This window comes from Dunckerocampus dactyliophorus, chromosome 9, assembly GCF_027744805.1.
Source record: "Dunckerocampus dactyliophorus isolate RoL2022-P2 chromosome 9, RoL_Ddac_1.1, whole genome shotgun sequence".
Lineage (NCBI taxonomy): Eukaryota > Metazoa > Chordata > Actinopteri > Syngnathiformes > Syngnathidae > Dunckerocampus > Dunckerocampus dactyliophorus.
Window position 1 is genome coordinate 15,248,096 of NC_072827.1, and position 20,539 is coordinate 15,268,634.

The 20,539-nt window shown below is 40.0% G+C and overlaps 1 protein-coding gene across 1 annotated transcript in view; it reads left to right on the forward strand.

Moving 5' to 3' along the window:
* calcrla (calcitonin receptor-like a) overlaps positions 1 to 11,449 on the forward strand; it is a 34,656-nt gene extending 23,207 nt beyond the window's left edge. The window contains exons 6-13 of the mRNA XM_054787242.1: positions 894 to 985; positions 1,089 to 1,215; positions 1,390 to 1,543; positions 1,627 to 1,687; positions 1,914 to 1,980; positions 3,350 to 3,568; positions 5,802 to 5,843; positions 6,944 to 11,449. Coding sequence (XP_054643217.1) covers positions 894 to 985; positions 1,089 to 1,215; positions 1,390 to 1,543; positions 1,627 to 1,687; positions 1,914 to 1,980; positions 3,350 to 3,568; positions 5,802 to 5,843; positions 6,944 to 7,165 — 984 coding nt within the window. The 3' untranslated portion in view covers positions 7,166 to 11,449. The remainder of the gene's footprint in view (positions 1 to 893; positions 986 to 1,088; positions 1,216 to 1,389; positions 1,544 to 1,626; positions 1,688 to 1,913; positions 1,981 to 3,349; positions 3,569 to 5,801; positions 5,844 to 6,943) is intronic.
* The last annotated feature ends 9,090 nt before the right edge of the window (positions 11,450 to 20,539 follow it).

Sequence of the window (20,539 nt, forward strand, 5' to 3'; positions counted from 1 at the left end):
ACTTTATTGGCCAATGGCTGCCATGGGCCATGAGAATTACTATTGCAACAACACATGACCAGTAAGGTAAAATTATCCGAGGGTCTAAACCCAGCTCACGTTCCCAACGCTTGGTGAATTCTGCTTCACACTGGTAGGAAGAGCCCGAAGCATCAAAAAACGTTGTCAGTATGAACGCCTGGCCGCTCCCTGGGGAGCTCATGAGCGCCCTGTGGCTGCATCCATGGCAACCATTGGACAATGAACTGCTGTGCCGAGAGTAATGCATTATGGGTAGAAGTTAAAATAGCTGTTTTTTATTTTAAACTCGTATTGGTACTTGTCTTGTATATTTACTAGCTACCTTTTTTTGGTGTTAAGTTGCTGTGTGATGATTTTAGTGTTATTTTGTAAGATGACACCGTGAGTCAGACTGTTTTATTGAGTAATGACCTCCTGCAATTTTCAATGGGTTGACAAGCTCGTTGTGAGTTTTCTCATAGCTCATGATTGGTTCCTGTCAAATAAAGAGCTGCCTGGTCCTCAGGACTTGTGCGTGCCACAAAATGTAATTTTATGAGGTGGACATGTGTGTCTTTATAATCCGGTGCGGATTATATATGTACAAATCTGTGTTTCTCTCTAAATTTAGTAGGTGCGGCACCGGTAAGTCTTATACACCGAAAATTATGGTATATACTGTATTTTTGTCAATAATTACTTACTTATCATAAATACCTGATAACACATTTCTACATTTAAAACAAACGTCACAATACATACATACATTACCTATATTTACCTTCCCAGTCAAATGTTTGAACATACGCACTACTTTGGGTTGTCCAAACTTTGTCTATGTATAAGTTTGTATATGTATAAATTGTTTGTATGTCACGCTTCTCTTCCCGCAGACTGCAATGAATCTTTTCTACCTAGCTCTCATTGGACATGGACTGTCCCTGACCTCGCTGTTCGTCTCTCTCGGAATATTCTTCCACTTCAAGTGTGTGATCATAGCTGATTTCAACATGATTTATTGATATACAGTATATGACATCTCGTAAATCTCATGTTTTCTTTTCTTTTAACATTTTCTCATCCTGCAGGAGTCTTAGTTGTCAAAGGATCACACTTCACAAAAACCTCTTCTTTTCTTTTGTGCTCAACTCTGTGATTACCATCATTTGGTTAACCGCAGTTGCAAACAATCAAGAACTTGTGCAGAGGAATCCAGTGAGTTTTTTTTTCTTGTACTGGTTTTGCATATTGCAAGATAATTGCTTTATTTAACATGAAATATGTGTGAAATGAGGGGCAAATTTAATACAAGCTGTTTTTATGTATTACACACGCAATGTCTACAATGGAATAGACATCTACATTTCATGTTTTTTTTTTCTTCTTTAGACAAGCTGCAAAGTGTCACAATTCATTCACCTATACCTGTTTGGTTGCAATTACTTCTGGATGTTGTGTGAGGGAATATATCTACACACACTTATCGTGGTGGCTGTGTTTGCTGAGAAGCAGCACCTGATGTGGTACTATCTTCTTGGCTGGGGTACGTCAGCAACACACACTGTGGACCGTCAACAACTGCAGCTGCAAAAAAGTTTTTTTTTGTTTGTTTGTTATTTTTTGCAGGTTTCCCTCTTATTCCTGCTTCCATTCACGCAATTGCAAGAAGTTACTACTACAATGACAAGTAAGGAACACAACACACCGCATGACACATATTTATTATGTATTTTGTGTCCGAATCAGAGTACCGGACTACAACCTTTTAGATTGATAGATCCATGCTTTCATCTTACGTCTATACTTGCTAATTAAGTCCTCTTCAATCCTTGTGATGTGTTTCCTGTGCTGCCATGTGTCAGATTAATCCCAAATGATACTTTTTCATTGTTCTCATCTGCTGCCTCTGTTAGCTGTTGGATTAGCTCCAAAACATCACTCCTCTATATCATCCACGGCCCCATCTGTGCTGCTCTCCTGGTAAGAAGGTTTGCTTTCTGTGAAGTAAAGCCACCCATCAATTTTATTGCACAATGTGCAACACTTAGATGATATTATTTCATTTTGTTTAGCTTGTGGAGTCTATAGTCTCCCATAGACCCATGCTGCTTTACAGAAATGAACCTGATTAGCGCTCACAGCCCCCAAAAAAACAACATTCACTCTAATTTGTTGACACCACCCACAAGAAGTGTTTTTCTCACAATATACTTTTGTTTAAATAACGCAACAGCATAGAGTCAAGGTGCAGCCAGTCACTGCACACAACTACGGTGCGTTGAAGGGCTGCAGAACAAAGTGAGAAATCTCAATGGTTGACGAAAACACAGTCATTGAAACATAAATATATTTTTTTATTAATATTAATGAATGTGTTAGTTAAAATATATATATATATATATATACATATATATATATATATATATAGTGTTTGCCCCCTTCCTGATATGTTAAATTTTTTGCATGTTTGTTTACACTTAAATAGTTCAGATCATCAAACAAATTTAAATATTCATCAGTGACAACACAACTGAGCACAAAATGCAGTTTTTAAAATTAAACTTATTATTCTGAAGGGAGAAAAAAAATGAAAACCTACATGGCCTTGTGTGGAAAAGTGATTGCCCCCCATTTATTGTTCTGATAAATGGAACCATGAATTCTGCTGTCTACCAAAAAATCCTGAAGGAGAATGTCCGGCCATCTGTGTGTGACCTCAAGCTGAAAACAACTTGGGTTCTGCAGCAGGACAATGATCCAAAACATACTAGCAAGTCCACCTCTGAATGCCTGAAGAAAAACAATATGACGACTCTCGAGTGGCCGAGTCAAAGTCCTGACCTGAATCCTATTGAGATGCTGTGGTATGTCCTTAAAAAGGCGCTTCATGCTGGAAAACCCTCCATTGTGGCTGAATTACAACAATTCTGCAAAGATGAGTGGTCCAAGATTCCTCCACAGCACTGGAAGAGACTCATTGCAAGTTATGGCAAATGCTTGATTGCAGTTGTTGCTGCTAAGGGTGGCCAACCAGTTATTAGGTTTAGGGTGCAATCATTTTTTCACACACGACCATGTAGATTTGGATTTTTTTTTCTCCCTTAATAATAAAAAGTTCCATTTAAAAACTGCATTTTGTGTTCAGTTGTGTTGTCATTGGCAAATACTTATATTCGTTTGATCTGAAACATTTAAGTGTGACAAACATGCAAAAAAATAGGAAATCAGGAAGGGGGGAAAACTCTTTTTCACACCACTGTATATACGTATTAAAAAGAGTACGTATTAAAAGATGAATAGTGCTAGTTACATTTTTACTTGATACATTACAGTGGTTTGTTTCCCTCAGGTTAATCTGTTCTTCCTGCTCAACATTGTGAGAGTGCTCATCACTAAGCTAAAGGTGACCCATCAAGCAGAGTCGAGTCTCTACATGAAAGCAGTGAGAGCCACACTCATCCTGGTGCCGCTTTTGGGAATCCAGTATGTCCTGCTTCCATACAAGCCAGAGGGACGAGTTTCCTCAGAAATATACGACTACATCATGCACATACTAATGCACTACCAGGTGAGAATTGTGATTGCCGTCATGTTGTACAATATTTGTTTCTTGTACACAAAATTTGTGAAACTGACAAAAAAGAAGCGAATATTGTACTTTTTGGAATTGTATTTTGTGTTTCCCAGGCGCATACACTAATCACAAAATGTCGGCGTTTGGGGAAATTTCAGGATGAACCTAAAATGAATGAGCTTTCACAAGTTAACTTAATTTTAGCTTCTATAAACATTTCCTTAATGCAGCCCAGGGGTCATAAAATTAAACAAGAAAAGACGAAAAATGGGACAAAAAAGAGCAGTAATTTCACGAGCATGAAGTGGAACTATTTGGAGAATAAAATCATAAAATTAAAAGAGAATAGTTGTGATTTTATGAGAAAAAAATTATTTAAACTTAAGTCATAATATTTTTGATTTTTAGGTTTTTTGAAGCATGAAGTTGACATATTAAAGAAAAACATGTTATTTTTTTAAAAGTTGTAATATTATTAGAAAGAAAAAAAACAAATATGTTTGAAAAAATGTATTAGATTAGATTAGTTTATATGTAGGGGACAATGGGGAAAAGTTATAATATTAGGAGAATTACCGTAAATTTGGGACGGAGAGCACCTGAATACAAGCCGCAGCCACAAATTTAAAGAGATTTTTTTTGTATATACAGCATATAGGCCGCACTTGTCTATAAGCCGCAGGTGTCCAAGTTGTGACATGGGATATTTACACAGAAAGGCAGACTATAAACCTTGCAATTCTACCTCCACTTGGTAATCCCAGCGTCACTCGTTAGCTCGGATGAGTCGCTTGAGTTCAACAGCTGCCATGGTCCAAGCAGAATCTGTAGTAATTTTACACTTGGTCAAACTTACTTAAGATTTGTCAGATCAAAACATGATTGCTGCATAAGACTTCAGAACTGATATTGGCGTCCACTTCACTATTCCCAATTTACTACCTCCTGATTATGCACTGTAAGCATCATGAGAACTGTAGTTCTTTTAGCCATAAATTAGCCGGATCATTTTTTAAGCTGCAGGGTTCAAAGCATGTGAAAAAAGTAGTCACTTGTAGTCCGCAATTTACTGTAAGTAAAAATATTACGGGGATAAAGTCAGTCTATCCAGAAAAAAAATATACAAAACGAAAGTTTAAATATTTGTACAAGGACTAGGGCCTGAGAGGTTTTTGGGTCCGATTCTGATATGTGGGAATAAAACATTCCGACCTTTGATTTAAAGGACAACAAAGAACTTGACAGCCGATATGCCGTCTCCTCCTTTTTTTCTGATTGTGTAGAACTCCTACTGGCTACGTGCTGGTAGCTTGTTAGCTTCACTGCGATGTTAACAGTATGAGCTGCGGCTAGCTCCACCTCCTCTAAGAATTGATCTCATCCCTTATGAATTGATATTGCAATCAGTTTTTTTTTTTGTGAACCCTATTACCTGGATTTTATCAGTGGAAAAATAATTAACTTTGGCGTCAATGTTGGCCGATTACCGATTATTCTCTCATGGCTATAATTGGCCGATCGGTCCGACCTAAGTCAGGAGGAAAAAGTTCATACCAATAATAGGCTTTATCACTTACAACATAAGACCTGAGATGTAGGATTTTTTTGTTCTTGAAGTGTATTATCGATATATAACTTTGTTGGTTGGTTTACAAAATGTAAAATATCAAAGTGGCCCCCAACATCCTTGATTTTTCAGTGTGCAGCCCTCTTTGGAAAATCTTTGGACCTTTTTTTAAAGAAACACATTCACCTGTTTAGTGAAACATACTATAATGAATGAAGGTTGTATTATTACAGTAGTTTATTGTCCGTTGCACACAATACACTTGCACGGTTGTCCTTGAAACATGATGTGTTATGTCAGACATTTACAGTGCATGACCTGGAACGCCATTGAGGCGTTCACTCAGTGGGTTGTGTCATGTTTCATATTTAATACTCCGCTATAGGCAAAAGTCAAGTATTCCTGTGTTTATGTTGTTGGCAGCAGGAAGGAAAGTACAAATTGTCAAAGCTGAGACGTGTTGAAATCGCCTAGCTCTTAGCTATGTTGTTATCTGATCATCCCCAGTTTTTGCAGGATGGGCAGGGCCGTGTGCAGGAAGAGCCTCTTAAGCAAGAGGCCGCATCAGCTCACCAAACTCTCAAAGGACTCCTCGTTTTGGATGACTTTGGCAGAATAATAATGATTTAAACTGCATGATAATGATTGTTTACATTTCAGGGTCTGCTGGTGGCCACCATCTTCTGCTTTTTCAATGGCGAGGTAAGATGGGGGGTTATATTGTTTCTGTCAAACAGTCATACCTCGGACACTGTGCAGATTATGCATTATTTTCTCATCAGTAAATGTTGATCTTTACAGGATAAGAGTAGAATTTTTCATTCTACCGTGGTGTGGACACTACACTGCTCAGGCGATATGAAATACAAAATATGCATACAAACTTGTCTGGCATACTTTTAGAATTACTGTATATATGCTTTGGATGTGTGGAGTGGGGCACATTCATCCAAATGCAAATAACCAGAAGAAGGCGACAACATGGCCCATTACCTGCCATGATTTATATAACAAGAAAACTGTGCAAGCTTAAATACAATGGAACTTCCAAAGACAACACAGGACATCCAGCGCCGAGGGAGGACGAGAAGAGAGCCACACAGACACCACCTTCTTTCTTGAATTCAAAATCACAGATACATCTAACAGTGCAGTGCTCTTTCACACCTCATTGGTGTATGGTGCACAGTGTATGCGGTGGAAGGAGGAAGGAAGGAAACATAGTTGTTCATCGCTTTGTGAAAAAATCAACCACCCACACACACATAATAAAGATTAAATCTAGTGCCCAGCCAACCTGCGGAGGAAACTCCGCTCGGCCTCTTGCACTCGCAATCTTGTCCTTTCATTCACTACCCAAAGCTCTTGACCATAGGTGACAGTAGAAATCTAGATCGACCGGTAAACTCAGAGATTTGCCTGTCTGATCAGCTCCGTCTTCACTGGGGGACAGATGCAGAGTCCGCATCACTGCAGATGCCGCACCATTCTGCCTGCCGATCTCACGTTCAATCATTCCCTCACTCATGAACAAGACCTCATCGCCGACCCGGAGATGGCACTCCACTATTGTCCGGGGGAGAACCATGGACTCATACCTGCAGGTGCAGATTCTTATGCCTGATGAAGCCAGCAGGACCGCATCAAATCCCAAAATACGAATACAAAACACATTTTATAGAGAATAATTGTTATTATAATTAATTTGTGTTTCTCACCTTTCTCAACCTGTCAATATTTCTTGCAGTTCACTATTGACCAATGAACAGCAGACTTACGACTTACTGCGGTCTCTCTGGTAGGTGCAAGCAGTTTTACGGAGGCACTGGAACCAGTACAACCTCCAGTTTGGCAGCAGTGTAGGAAATCATTCGGATGCCCTGCGCTCAGCCTCCTACACAGCTTCCTCCATCACAGAGGTCCAAGGCTGCTACAGCATCGACGGCCACTCTGAACACATGAATGGCAAAGGCTGCCATGACACAGATGCTTCCATCTTCAAATCGGAAAACCCCTTCGACTGACCGTGCTCTTTACTCAACTTTCAACAGGTTTGACACCAATAGCTTCCAACTACGGAGACTGGGCTCTTCATCAAATTTATCAAGTCAGCACTGAAGGAAAATGACTTCATACTCTTTCTCTAAATGCTTTTATTGTTGCAGTTAAAGTACGTTACAAAATGCTTTTGACTTGGTTAGTGCCAAACTGACAAATCCTTACCTTCCTTATTCATTGCTACTTTTTCCATACATAACAGACCATAGGATGTTTTATATATAATATATTAATTTTATATCATATATAATTCATATTGATGAAGCCTGTGTTATTGTAGTTGATATAATGATGATAATGTAGTTTTACTTCATTAATACAGTGTTTTGCATTCTTTAGGAAATTTAACATACATTGTTAAGGCATTTATTGTTTGTTTCATTTGTGTCTATTGTAACTTGAACTGTAGGGTGTTGGTCCGGAAGCTGCATTGTTGTTTTTTAGCTTTTATTCCTTTTTTTTTTTTTCCAACGATGTGATGAGTATAGCAATCTCTTGGATGTAGTGTGGGCTCAGAAGTCACTAATTATCTTGGGCTTTCCTTGTCATGTTCGATAGATGACAGCACTGGCGAGACAACTGGTGTGCTTTAAAGGGGACCTATTACTCTTTTCTGACCTATAAATGTTGTTACAATGTTGTATTCTCGTGTTAAACGATGCCAACGTGTCGGATAATGAGGTTTGCGCATTTGGAAGTGAGCACTACAAGCAGTTTTTGGATGGCTCTGCACACTGAGTTTTTTTTAAATGCCTAGTTCCAACGATGTCAACACAATCCGGACTTCCTTATATGCCCAGGTACACACTCTAGGCCTGCCCTCTCCCCGCTCTGCTTCGCTCTGTTGTCGAAGATTTCACCGTGTTAGCACGTTGAGCAATGAAAGCTAATTTAGTTTAGCTTTCCTAAAGAGGCAAGCATCAGGCAGAAGTGGTTGGTGTTGCTGATTCCCGGCCAGCAAGAGAACAATATGCTCATACGCTAATGGCACTTCACATGGGACTGCGAACATGGGCCATTATGAAGCTGGACTATGCGCCAAACTGTTGCTGAAGTCTGGCGCCTTTCCAACGTTACTTTGCCGTGTTGAAGAGTCAGAAGAGCAAGCTGTAAGTAACAATTTATCAGTGTCCTAACTGTGTTTATTTTGTGTAAGTAACCAGACAAACGCGGTTGTCTGTGTCGCATTATAGAGTGTGCATACATGGAGCGGAAGGAGTGTTATTTGCATGCATGCAAACATATATGGCTGTATGTTAAAAGCTGAACATTTTAAAAAGATAAATTGCCATTTACTGTCAACTCCTGTACCGACAAAATTAGAAAGTGGGTTGTCCGGAAGTCCTCCGGAGTGTGACCAATCACAGCGGAGTGGGCTCGGCGGGAGGCGTACTTGGAGGAGGGCCGGGGGTGGAATAAATTACACCGACCATTTGGACGGGAAGCAGGAAACCCAAGGAAACACTGCAGGAAGAGGCAGAGTCTGGAAGAACCAGAAAGCTTTCTGTGCGGGTTATCGTGTGTAGCTGCTCTATAGGAGTCCAGAACTCAATAGAAAGGCCCAAAAATGAATGCAATAGGTCTCCTTTAAGTGAAAAGTTACATTTAGACACTCTTGAACAAAATCTTAAGACGGGTAGAAAATTGCAAGGACAGTGGAACCTCGGATTTCATCATTAACTCGTTCGAAAAGGTCCAACGAAAACTGAAACGTATGGAAAACCAAGACAAAATCAAAATAATTTGTTCCAGACAGCCATCCATCCATCTTCTTCTGCTTATCTAAGGTTGGGTCGCGGGCCTAGCAGCCAAAGACGAGAAGCCCAGGCTTTCCTCTCCTGACTGCTTTGTCCAGCTCCTCCCGGCGGATCCTGAGGTGTTCCCAGGGTAGCTGAGAGACATAGTCTCTCCAACGTGTCGTGAATCTTCCCCTAGGCCTCTTACCAGTCGCATCCTGACAAGCTGCCTGAGCCACCTCATCATCTCCTCACAATTCAGAAGCAGTTCTACTCCGAGTTTCTCCTGGATGACAGTGCTTCTCACCCTATCTCTAAGGAAGAGCCCAGCAATCCTCCAAAGGAAGCTCATTTCGTCTGCTTGTACCTGCTATCTAGTCCTTTTGGTCACTACACAAAGCTCATGACCATAGGTGAGGGTAGGACCGTAGATCGACTGGTAAATTAAGAGCTTTGCCTTTCGGCTCAACTCCCTCTTCATTGGGGGACTGATGCAGAGTCCGCATCACTGCAGATGACGCACAAATCCACCTGTCGGTCTCACATTCCATCCTTCCCTCACTCGTGAACAAGACCTCATCCTCGACCTGGAGATGGCACTGCACCATTTTCCAGGCGAGAAATGTTGAACTCGGACGTGGAGGTGCAGATTTTCCTCCACGCCGCTTCACACTAGGCTGCAAACTGATCCAGCGAGAGCTGAAGATCACTGCTTGATGAAGCAAGCAGCACCACATCATCTGCAAAAAGCAGAGATCCAATACTGCATCCACCAAACCGGATCCCCTCAACGCCCTGGCTGCAGATAGAAACTCTTCACAAAGGTTATGAACAGAATCAGTGACAAAGGGCAGCCCTGGCAGAGTCCAACACTCACTGGAAACAAGGTGTTTCTCACCTTCTTTATCAAAGTTCTGGCACTTTGATAGCACTCAGAGTTATGCAGTCTACTTGAGCACTTGAACATACATGATAAAGATTATTAAAGGATTCCCTGGTCGGAATCTGTCTATAGTGTTCCAGCTTTAAAAAGAACCACTATCCATTCTTCATATTCACCTAATATGTGAATGTTTTGTTTGGGCACCCGACTAGTTTGTTAGGCGCACTGTGTGGCCGGACGATAACCGAGACTGTGTATGAAAATCACGACAATAATTTTCGTTGAAAACCAAATCCTGGAAAAACCGAGGTTCCACTGTATTCAGATTTTGTAACCAGATGATAAGTAGAGCAAAAAACGGTTGATTGTAAGATTGAACAAGGCTGAGTTGTCTGATGAAAGGAACATGATGCTTTAGGTCAAGATTGAATGATTCTGGTGCACTTTTAGTTTTGCACACAAAAAGTGGGTTTTGAAAATGCCCCTAATTTAGCACTCTTGATTTGTTAAGCACATTCTCCGTAGTGCTGGCAAGATCAGCAGTAAACATGAGCTATTTTGTTCTGCAAAGAAGAGTGAGACGTGTGTGAGAATGGTTTATTTTACAGTGGAGTATAATATACCCAGAAGCCTTCAAGCATGAAGTATTACCTGACGTTAGGGGGGAAAAATTCAACGACGGACAAGGACAAGGACCCTGAACTGTCTGGCTTTATTGTTTGCCATCACACTTTGTAGTTTCTCACGTCTTTATGTTTGGACCCTCTCTGTGAGCTGTCATATTATCAAAAAAAAAATAAGTCAATTTTGTAAATAGTTTCTTCCACCCTGCACTGTGAAAGTATCATTCGTTTTGCCTTCAAATTTTTCTTATTTTGGACACAGTAACTCTTGTTGTAAGTTAGTAAAGGCAGGATTTTTTTTTTTATTATTATTTTAGCAGTAGCAAATTCTCTTAAATTTGTGGATTATATGTGTGTATTATATAACAGTTATGATTGTAATATACACAAAACACATGTATTCAGAATTCTGTACATTTTAAGTAGATTTTAAATGAATTTTCTTACATTATTTGCAGGTAATTTTTACTGCAAAGGCTTTACGTACAATGACAGATCATGGAAGCTCCTGGAACCAATTGAAGATAGCGTGTACAGCTGGGGACATTACGGCAACTCAAATGTGTATTTATGTACAGTTTGACTTCTTTTTATGATGCTACAAATAGGTTGTGGAGTGTCAGCGACACTTTGGTATCATGGTGTAAAGTGCTATGAGAAAAGCATTTGAGACAGTGTCTTGTCATTTATGTTTATAAAGTGTACTGTATTATACCGGAGTCATTTCATTTTCACTCAACCCTGCTGTTTGAATGTAACGATTGTTTCAACTTCTGGATGTGAAAAACCTATATATACTGTACGTACAGAGTCTTTTTTTAATTATTCCACTGTATTAAATGATGTTGCTACATCTTCACACTACCACATTATAGGACAGCACTACAAAACCTTGTTCTTTGCATTTTTTAGTCACTTCTGTTTGTTTTGTTGAATGAATATAATGCACCACCACTTTGTTACACTGACCTAATAAAGGTAACTACAGTATTGATTGTTGCTCTTCATTTACTCCTGCGAATACAGCGTGCTTTATGACAAATTATTTTATGATATAACTACCTTTTTGTCATTCACGGGAACACAATTATCTAAATGACATAAACACACTAAACACTCACTGGCAACAGCGTTGGGTACATCTAAAATTGCAGTTCCACACCTCTGCAAACTAGGGGTGGACAATACTGCAAATTTTGGTGATGCCAAGTAAATACAAGGCTAGTATTACTGATACTTTTTACTTGAAAATGTTCCAAGATCATTGAATGATTTTATAAGTCAGCCTTTAACTATACTCTATAGTTTAGATGTAAAGTAAACAATAATACGTCATTAGACAGTGTAAAAATATCAACAAAATAACACAATTTTCCCCATTTTATTACATATAGTTTGAGGCAAACAAAGTCAATAATGCAAAATAAAATAAAATCACAAAGTACTAGTGGCTCGCCATCAAACCCCCTTGTTTTTTGTCTCCCAAAACCCTCTTGTGTCCAAGACCTTGAATCCCCAGAGTTCATCATTGTAACTATGAACAAAAAAACACAATATGAAGGAACGACATTCCTGTGTCCAGTCTTTCCGCCAATGCTCTGTTTCTATTGAAGTGCCCATGTTTGGAGTTTTAAAAGCCATGCGGCTGCGGCAGGATGACGCCGGACTTTCCATTTGTCTTTGCCGTGGGTGTTGCAAAGAGTCATTCTAGTGATGGCCAAGTAAATCTTTTGTGAAACACGGAACCACTTGAGCCAGTTGTTTCAAAACTGCGGTCATTCTGTGAAGCTTCAGTTATAGTGACGTTCCTGGCAAAGTGTCAGGGTAGTGTTATGCTAGTGTCAGGTCAAATTAGGCAGATTGTTGTTATGTTGTTTTGACAAACGTGTAAATGATGACTGAATGAATTTTACTGAATGTGGGGCTGCATAAGGGGAAAAAAATAGGTTGGTTGTGCCTGTTTGGAAAACCGATTAATAACACTTCAGGATTATTGGCATTTCTTCAACAGTTTTTGGATTGAGGCTGTTTCTTTTCTCCGCGTTTGCAGAAGACTCGCTCACAGGTTTAAGTATTCCCACATATTAGAACAATTATTGTTCTAATATGGTGCACTGAGCCTTGTGTCAACCCACAAATCGTCAATCATCGACAGCGTTTACGAAGTGTTTTAGGTGCCAAAATTCCCATCTCAGCGTGTCAGAATTAAGATGGGAGGTGTTGCCCTGGACTAGGAGCTGTGTCAGTGAACCAGCTCGGCAATGAAGCAGTTAATGCGAGTGTGTTAGTGAGTTTATACACATCAAATCAAGGTTTGATGCAGTGGGTTTTTTGCATTGTAGTTGACGGGTTCAAAGCTGCGTCGTAGCGTCAGTGTCCAACTGCTGTCGCCAGTTCAGTCCTGTTCCGACCTGTTGAGGTTCTTCTACTGGTTCTTACTAGGTGTAGCTCATCTTTTTACAGATTAAAGTACCTCCATCTTAACTATTGTTTGTCTTGAGCATTGTGTATGACCCAGATGATTGTGCCATTTTTGAGTTTTTGCGCATTTTCTTCGACCCACTGTCTTCAGTGCAAGTATTTTGTTGACTAAGCTTTATTTTATGACGAAATCGAGACAGTGACGAGCTAAACATGGCTCCTTGATGACAAAAACGTGACGAGTCGTGTTTGAGTTTGCGTTGATATGAGACTGGACTGTGGTCCCCAAATTTTTTTGACCCACAGACTGGCTCGTGTTCCCACAAATATCCAGTGGAACGTATTTTTGCCTGTCTTGAGCATTGTGTATGCCCTGACCATTTTGTGCCATTTTTTTTCTCATTTATTTCTATCCGTGCAGTGGGAGAAAGTTGGCACACGCACAATAGTGCTTTGAAGGACCATCGGAAAAAGTGGGACGGGTCGCGGCTCGCAACAAACAACATACACATGCAAAAACTATAGGATTTGTAGCTGTTGATTATTTTTTAAATAAAATAATGGCCCACATTTCCAAAATTGATACGCCTTTACATAAAAGGAGCCTATCCCAGCTAACTTTGAGCGACAGGTGGGGCACACCCCAGACTGGTCGCCGGCCAATTGCACGGCTTGACATAAATTATATTCTTTTAATTACTAAAACTGACTAACACTAGACTACAATGTTTTTAGTTTTTGTCGAGAAAAACCTGTTGCGTTTTTGTCGACTAAATCTGGACTAAAACGATCACATATAGAAACGACTAAAATGTGACTAAAACAAGAATCATTTTTTGCCCAAAAGACTAAGAATAAGACTAATAAAAATAAAATGGCTGCCCAAAACAACGTTCTCCATGTCTCACCGTTCCTGGCTTCGACGTCCACCCACACGCTCCTCGGAACAGATGTCGTAGCTAATTCTCCATGAACTGCCGTAGCCACAAGTCTTGCCCGCTACTTCGTTAATCATTGGGAAATGTTGACTCCTGTTGCACAAAACCTTTGAAATTTCAACAAACGTGCCAAGAAGAGCACAAACTGGGGCAATGTTTACTTCCGTAAACACGCGGCAACGTGTGTGATGTCATGTTTTGCGCGTGCACTTCCCGGATGCATCACGTTCACATTTACGATCACATTTTTTGATAATGTGAGCCATCGCGCAAAAGATCGTATTTTCACTAGAAAGTTTTTTTTACTGCTCAGTTGTCTGTCTGTGCTTTGGGATCCCAAATTTGACAGTACCCACTCATAACAGACACATATTTTACTATAAAAATATTGGTCATGTCATTTGTACAAGCTGCTCTCTGAGGTTCAGTAGTTCACTCACACCTCCTGTTCTCTGAAGAGCACAAGGCTGAAAACACTCTTTGGCCCCAGATGGAGTTTCTTGTGACCCTTATCTAGCTGTTAAGCAATGTGGCAGGGAAGAAAGGAGGAAAGGGGGGATGTCTGAGGAAAAAAAGGTTTGAAGATGTTTCCTGTTGTTCTTTGTGAACAGACAGTCATTATGGCATATGACCTGAATAAGTAATGCTAGTGCCTGTACCTGAAACCACCAATAAGATTAGTTTCACTCCAGTAACACTTTATGAGTTAGGAACACCTCAAATAAGAGATCATCTATTCGACTCACAGCTACTTCAAATATTTTATGTGCTCTGTATGATCCCAGTCGGGTAAAGATTTTGGTCCAGATCTGTTCGAAGAGATATGCTCTCCTGACATCTTGTTAGACTTGTTTTCCTGTCCATCTTAAACTTCTTTCCTGTAGACTCTGAGTAACATGGAAGGAGAGCAGCACCTCTAGGGCCTAGGTTCCCAAAGTGGGGTACGTGAATAAAAAAAAAAATCTTGAAGATTTCGTTTACATTGGTGTTTCAATCCTCACACGACACAGCAGTGAAAAGCTGTCATTGCGAGTGAGCATTCCCCCTAAAATGAGGCTTTATCGTTGGTTGTATGTAGTTTTTTACTCCGGATACTGCTTTATCGTGATTGTTTAACATTCCCCTTCAATTTGGTATTAAATTAATATGCAGACTTAAACCATAGCCATCGTGAGTGGACAAAAAAGTGATGCACAAATTCAAGACATTAAAACGGAAAGATGCCAACATCAGACTGGACTAAAAGATATCTTGGATGATTTATCTATTTAGCAGTGCTCATGTGAAACTTTATCAAAATGTAACCGTTCAAAATACACATTATTGACCCGGAATTACATTAAATGAAATAATCCAATACAGTATTTCAAGTTAATTAACATAAAATGGTGTATGTTTGGAGGAGTAGGGGATACATGGCTTCAGGCCAAATGTCTGAAGGGGTACGCAGCTGTAAAAAGTTTGGGAACCACCGATCTAGTGGTTTTGACAGGACTGGTTAAGTCTTAGATATCTACACGCTCCCAAACTGTGCTTGTATCGATTCTCTCTGGCTTCTTCCTAAATGAATGGTTGCCTGTCTCTACAGTATAGCCCCTTTTCTTTTACACCATAACGAGGAACTTATGTGTCAGTCTTGGTCCTGCACCCTGTCTCTCAGGAAACACCTTGGACTGGTTTCCAGATTTAAGACATGTTTTTTCCCAAAGCTGGCATTCAACCAATTCTATCCAACATGGTGAAATACTTGTGGAAACACAGACAAAAGTATTTATATTAGGAAAAATGCCCATTTGCTAGGGAAATCGCCAATCAACATTGGACGATTTCCGTAAAAAAACATTTGATCAGCATATGCTGGTAAATGCATTTCAAAGCCAATCACAAAAAACCACCAGCGTGCGGCGGGGAACCCTACAATGTCTGCTGTGTCACTTAGGGTTGCCAACACCCGTACTGAAGCGACAAGGGATGCACTTTGTCCAGTATTGCCGCTAAACCGGTTTCAGTTTGAAAGCTTGCCACAGGCTATGCCAATCGATTACCACACAGCCCGATGCAAGTCATTTACATTTAGCAATGGTGTACCCAACTACAACAAAGTCCATAGCAGGACAAGCATTTGTTCCTGTTTTCCAGCTGGAATGGAAAACTGCAATACCTTTCATAAAATCACAGTGGGTTTTTTTTCAGGAAATGCTCATTCTAGTTTGAGCAATTACATGTGCCAAACAATGTTACGGGAAATGGAGCCTGACTTTCTGTCTGACCTGCCGGATCTCAGCACAAACTGTCACCGACTTTTGGCTGCATAACTTTTCAGCAGGGTCCCCCCCGTGGGATCACAAGGACAGGTGCGGATATTTGAGAATCTTGCTAATGCCATCACCCACAGAGTGTGTGTATGATTTGGGGGTCACCCGCCATCTCAGTCCTTAGGAAACCCCCATTGAGCTTGAATAATATTTATTTTTTGGAGAGTTTTTTTTTATAAAATGATTTATTCATTAATGTATCATAGTACTTGAATCCCCTCAGGTCCAGACCACACACATGCAAGCACTTTACTTTTGTAACCTTGACAGAGGTCTCCCCTCTGCTGAATACCATTCTAGTAAACATGTAAAACATGAAGAAATGAGGTTAGAACAGGGGCGAAATGGGGGAAAAAAAGCCCAACTTGCTTGCCTTATCAGCACAGAAAAGAGAAAACATCCAAATGAATTACTGTAATATAATCACTTTCTAATCAAGTGGATGATTGTGATGCAAAGTAGATGCCTGAATTATACACAAAATCAGGATATAAGTGCCAGACTTTCACTTTACTGGCGGTAAATAATAAACATCAGATGGTGTAACAGCTTGAACACCAACTTTTCCAACTGTGGGGGGACATTTATAGAATTGTCTTAATAAATGGGGGGGAAATAATCCTAATCAAATACAAATAGGCGTTCTCATTTTAATGTGTCTTGCCGCTTCTATTGTTTTGGCTAACATCTCCGTCAGCAACTGGCACATTTTGGTGCTTGTGAGCTTGTGAGCTTACAGTATATCGAGCATCAGCGGCTTCCAAAAAGCCGCTAATTCTGATCAGACAACCCTGGTGGGAAGTTTGATTGCACTGGCCAAAGAATGTGGGGAGATTTTAAATGGCACCCCCCTCCACGGCAATTTACATACACTTATAAAAGAAATTGTTTTTACAGTTCTCTTTAATTTGTCAGAAAGAGCCATGTTTTCTGCATGTTTGTCACACTTAAATGTTTCACATCATCAAACAAATTGAAATATTAGTCAACGACAACACAACTGAACACAAAATGCAGTTTTTAAATGAAACTTTTCATTAAGGAAGAAAGAAAGTCTACATGACCATGTGTGAAAAAGTGATTGCACCCTAAACCTAATAAATAACTGGTTGGGCCACTCCTAGCAGCAACAACTGCAATCAAGCGTTTGTGATAACTTGCGTTATCAGTCTCTTTCAGCGCTGTGGGGGAATTTTAGCCCACTCATCTTTGCAGAATTGTTGTAATTCAGCCACATTAGAGGGTTTTCCAGCATGAACCGCCTTTTTAAGGTCATGCCACAGCATCTCAATAGGATTCAGGTCAGGACTTTGACTAGGCCACTCCAAAGTCTTCATTTTGTTTTTCAGGGTGTGTTTTGGATCATCTTGCTACAGAACCCAACTTCATTTTAGCTTGAGGTTATGAACAAATCCACACTGGCAAAATCCTTCAGTATTTTTTGGTAGACAGCAGAATTCATGGTTCCATTTATTACAACAAGTCTTCCAGGTCCTGAAACAGCAAAACGGCCCCAGACCATCACACTACCACCACCATATTTTACTGTTGGAATGATGTTCTTTTTCTGAAATGCGGCGTTAATTTTACGCCAGATGTGATGGGATGCACACTTTCCAAAAAGTTCAACTTTTGTCTCGTCAGACCACAGAGTATTTTCCCAAAGGTCTTGGGGATCATCATGATGTTTTCTGGCAAAATTGAGACAAGCCTTAATGTTTTTTTGTTCAGCAGTGGTTTTCATTTTGGAACTATACAAATTTGCCCAGTGTCTTTTTACGGTGGAGTCATGAACACTGACCTTAACTGAGGCAAGTGAGCCCTGCAGTTCTTTGGATGTTGTTGTGGGGTCTTTTCTGACCTCTTGGTTCAGTCGTCGCTGTGCTGTTGGGGTAATTTTGGTTGGCCGGTCACTCCTGGGAGGGTTCACCACTGTTCCATGTGTGAATGATGAATGTGGGGATGAATGTGTGCTAAGTTTACTCCACCTTCCGTCCCAGAAAAGTATACTTTCAGCAACATGCAAAAGTGCTATTTTGCAACAGCTGCGCGGACCTGAAAAAAAGGAGGAAAATTGACCCATTGGAAAAGTGGCGTTTCTTGCCGTAGTCAGGTCCTCCCGAGACCCCTGATGAATGTGTGGCATACCAAACTGTAATTGTAAAACTATCCAAACGTGTTTTGTGTAAACATTTTTGGCTTCCTGGAACTGATTAATTGCATTTACATTATTTTCTATGGGAAAAATTTATGAGCTTAGAGTGTGTTTTGTCTGACCTTCTGGAACAAATTAATAACGCTCAGTAAATAGCAACTTGTAGCAACTAGCAACCTATAAACATAACATATATACGAAACTGATGGGTGCAGGGGGACTTATCTGTTTATGTGTTTAATAATAATAGTAATACACTAGGTCCCCAACTTACGAACACCCGAGTAGCGAACACTCGCCGATACGAACACAAGCCGACTGGTTTATATTTTATTTTATTTTGCCTTGTAGTGCTTAGCAATCACTATATACTGCTACTGTACATGCTTGACCAGTAAAGGGCACTGTGACACTGCTAATGGGACCAAGAGGCAGCCTTAGAGCTAATGAGACCAACAGACGCTGGGCAGAGAAAGCTTCCGGTAAAACTAGGAAAGCTAAGTTTTAGCTGGATGATACAACACGGACAGAGCGTGTGATTAAAGTTTATGAAGAGTTAATAGGCCTGCTTAATTCTACACCACCCACAGAACACTACCTCTTTTAGAAGAGTCTAACCACGACGACCATTTGTCCTTTTTTTCAATATCTCCTCCTCCTTCTCCACCACGACGACGTATCCTCGACCACTCCTCTTCAAAGGTAAATAACATTTATCATTGCGTATTATTATATCATTTTTATTATTGTTTTTTTCATTAATTATGCTTGTTTAATATTACTACTGCATCCACACTCATATTTACATACATACGCATATACTGTATATGTATACACGTTGGGAAAACTGTGTTGGTTGGATATGTTTGAGATGGGCATGTTTGTTTTATTGTCTTTTATGTTGCCACCACTTTCGAACAAATTCGAACAACGACTGTATTACTGACAAGAGGTCTCAATCCGTCCAAGCCGTTCGATGGAACGCCTGTTGTATGACGCGTCTAGCTGCTGAAACCAATGCACAGAGTGAACTCTCTTGCTGCCTGTTTGGAGGCGAGACACAAGGAAAACAGACACACACCCACACGCCAATATGAAGGCCAGTTCATTTTTATGTGTGATTGATTTATTTATTATCGCGAGACAATTTTTGTTCTGAACAAGAATTCTTATCATGTTTGGATCGCATAACTACTTAATAGTTTTAATATTATTATATTATATATACACTCCTGATCAAAATCTTAAGACAGGTTGAAAAATTGCTAGAATTTGCATTTTGCACATTTGGATCTTAATGAGGTTGAAGTAGAGCGACAATATTCAAAAGCAAGAAGGTGGAGTAAGACAAAAAGCACATTGAAAAATTAATTAACTGAAAACAACAATTAAAGTGAAATAGGCTGTTTATAAACTGATCAAAAGTTTCAGACCATTGCTCAAAAAAGAACCAAAAACTCTCCAAACCAGAACAAAACATTTTCTCAGAAGGACTCAGTGATGAGTAGCTCCACCGTTCTTGGTAATCACTTCAAAAATTGGTTTGAGCATGCTTGTTTCCAGGAGGCTAGTGGGAACAATGCTCCAAGTGGTGAAGATGCCTTCAATTGGATCCTCCGGCTCAGCGAAGGTGTGATTTTTTTGGGTCTACCGCTTGACTTTTTTGTTCCATAATGCTCGGGATCTTTAAAAAAATTTTGAACGACTGATTTACTGCACCCAACCTCAGCAGCAAAGGCACGCTGCGAGAGGCCTTGCTTATGCAGCTCGACAATCCGACCACGTTCAAAAAAAGAAAGCTTCTTAGCATTAGTCATCAGGAGGGCATGACGGTGTGAATGCCTGACAGAAAATTAAAAAAATTTGGCTTTTATAACCTGTGGTCTTAAACTTTTGATCAGCTGATAAACAGCCTATTTCAGTTTCATTGTTGTTTTCAAAAAATTACTTTTTCAGAATGCTTTTTGTCTCACTCCCCCTTCTTGTTTTTGAATATTGTAGCTCTACTTAAAACCTCATTAAGATCCAAATGTGCAAAATGCTAATTCTAGCAATTTTTCAACTGGTCTTAAGATTTTGATCAGGAGTGTATATATGTTTTTTTCCCCCAATTTTTTGGCTCCTCCTGCAGGCCATAGCACCCTTAGCAGTTTCCTAAATTGCCTGATGGGCCAGCCGGCTCTTACAGTGACAGTACATAAAATGAAAATCAATTTTTTGCTGTTTCAACCACACGCATCATCTCATTTATTGCAACAGCTCCACTCTA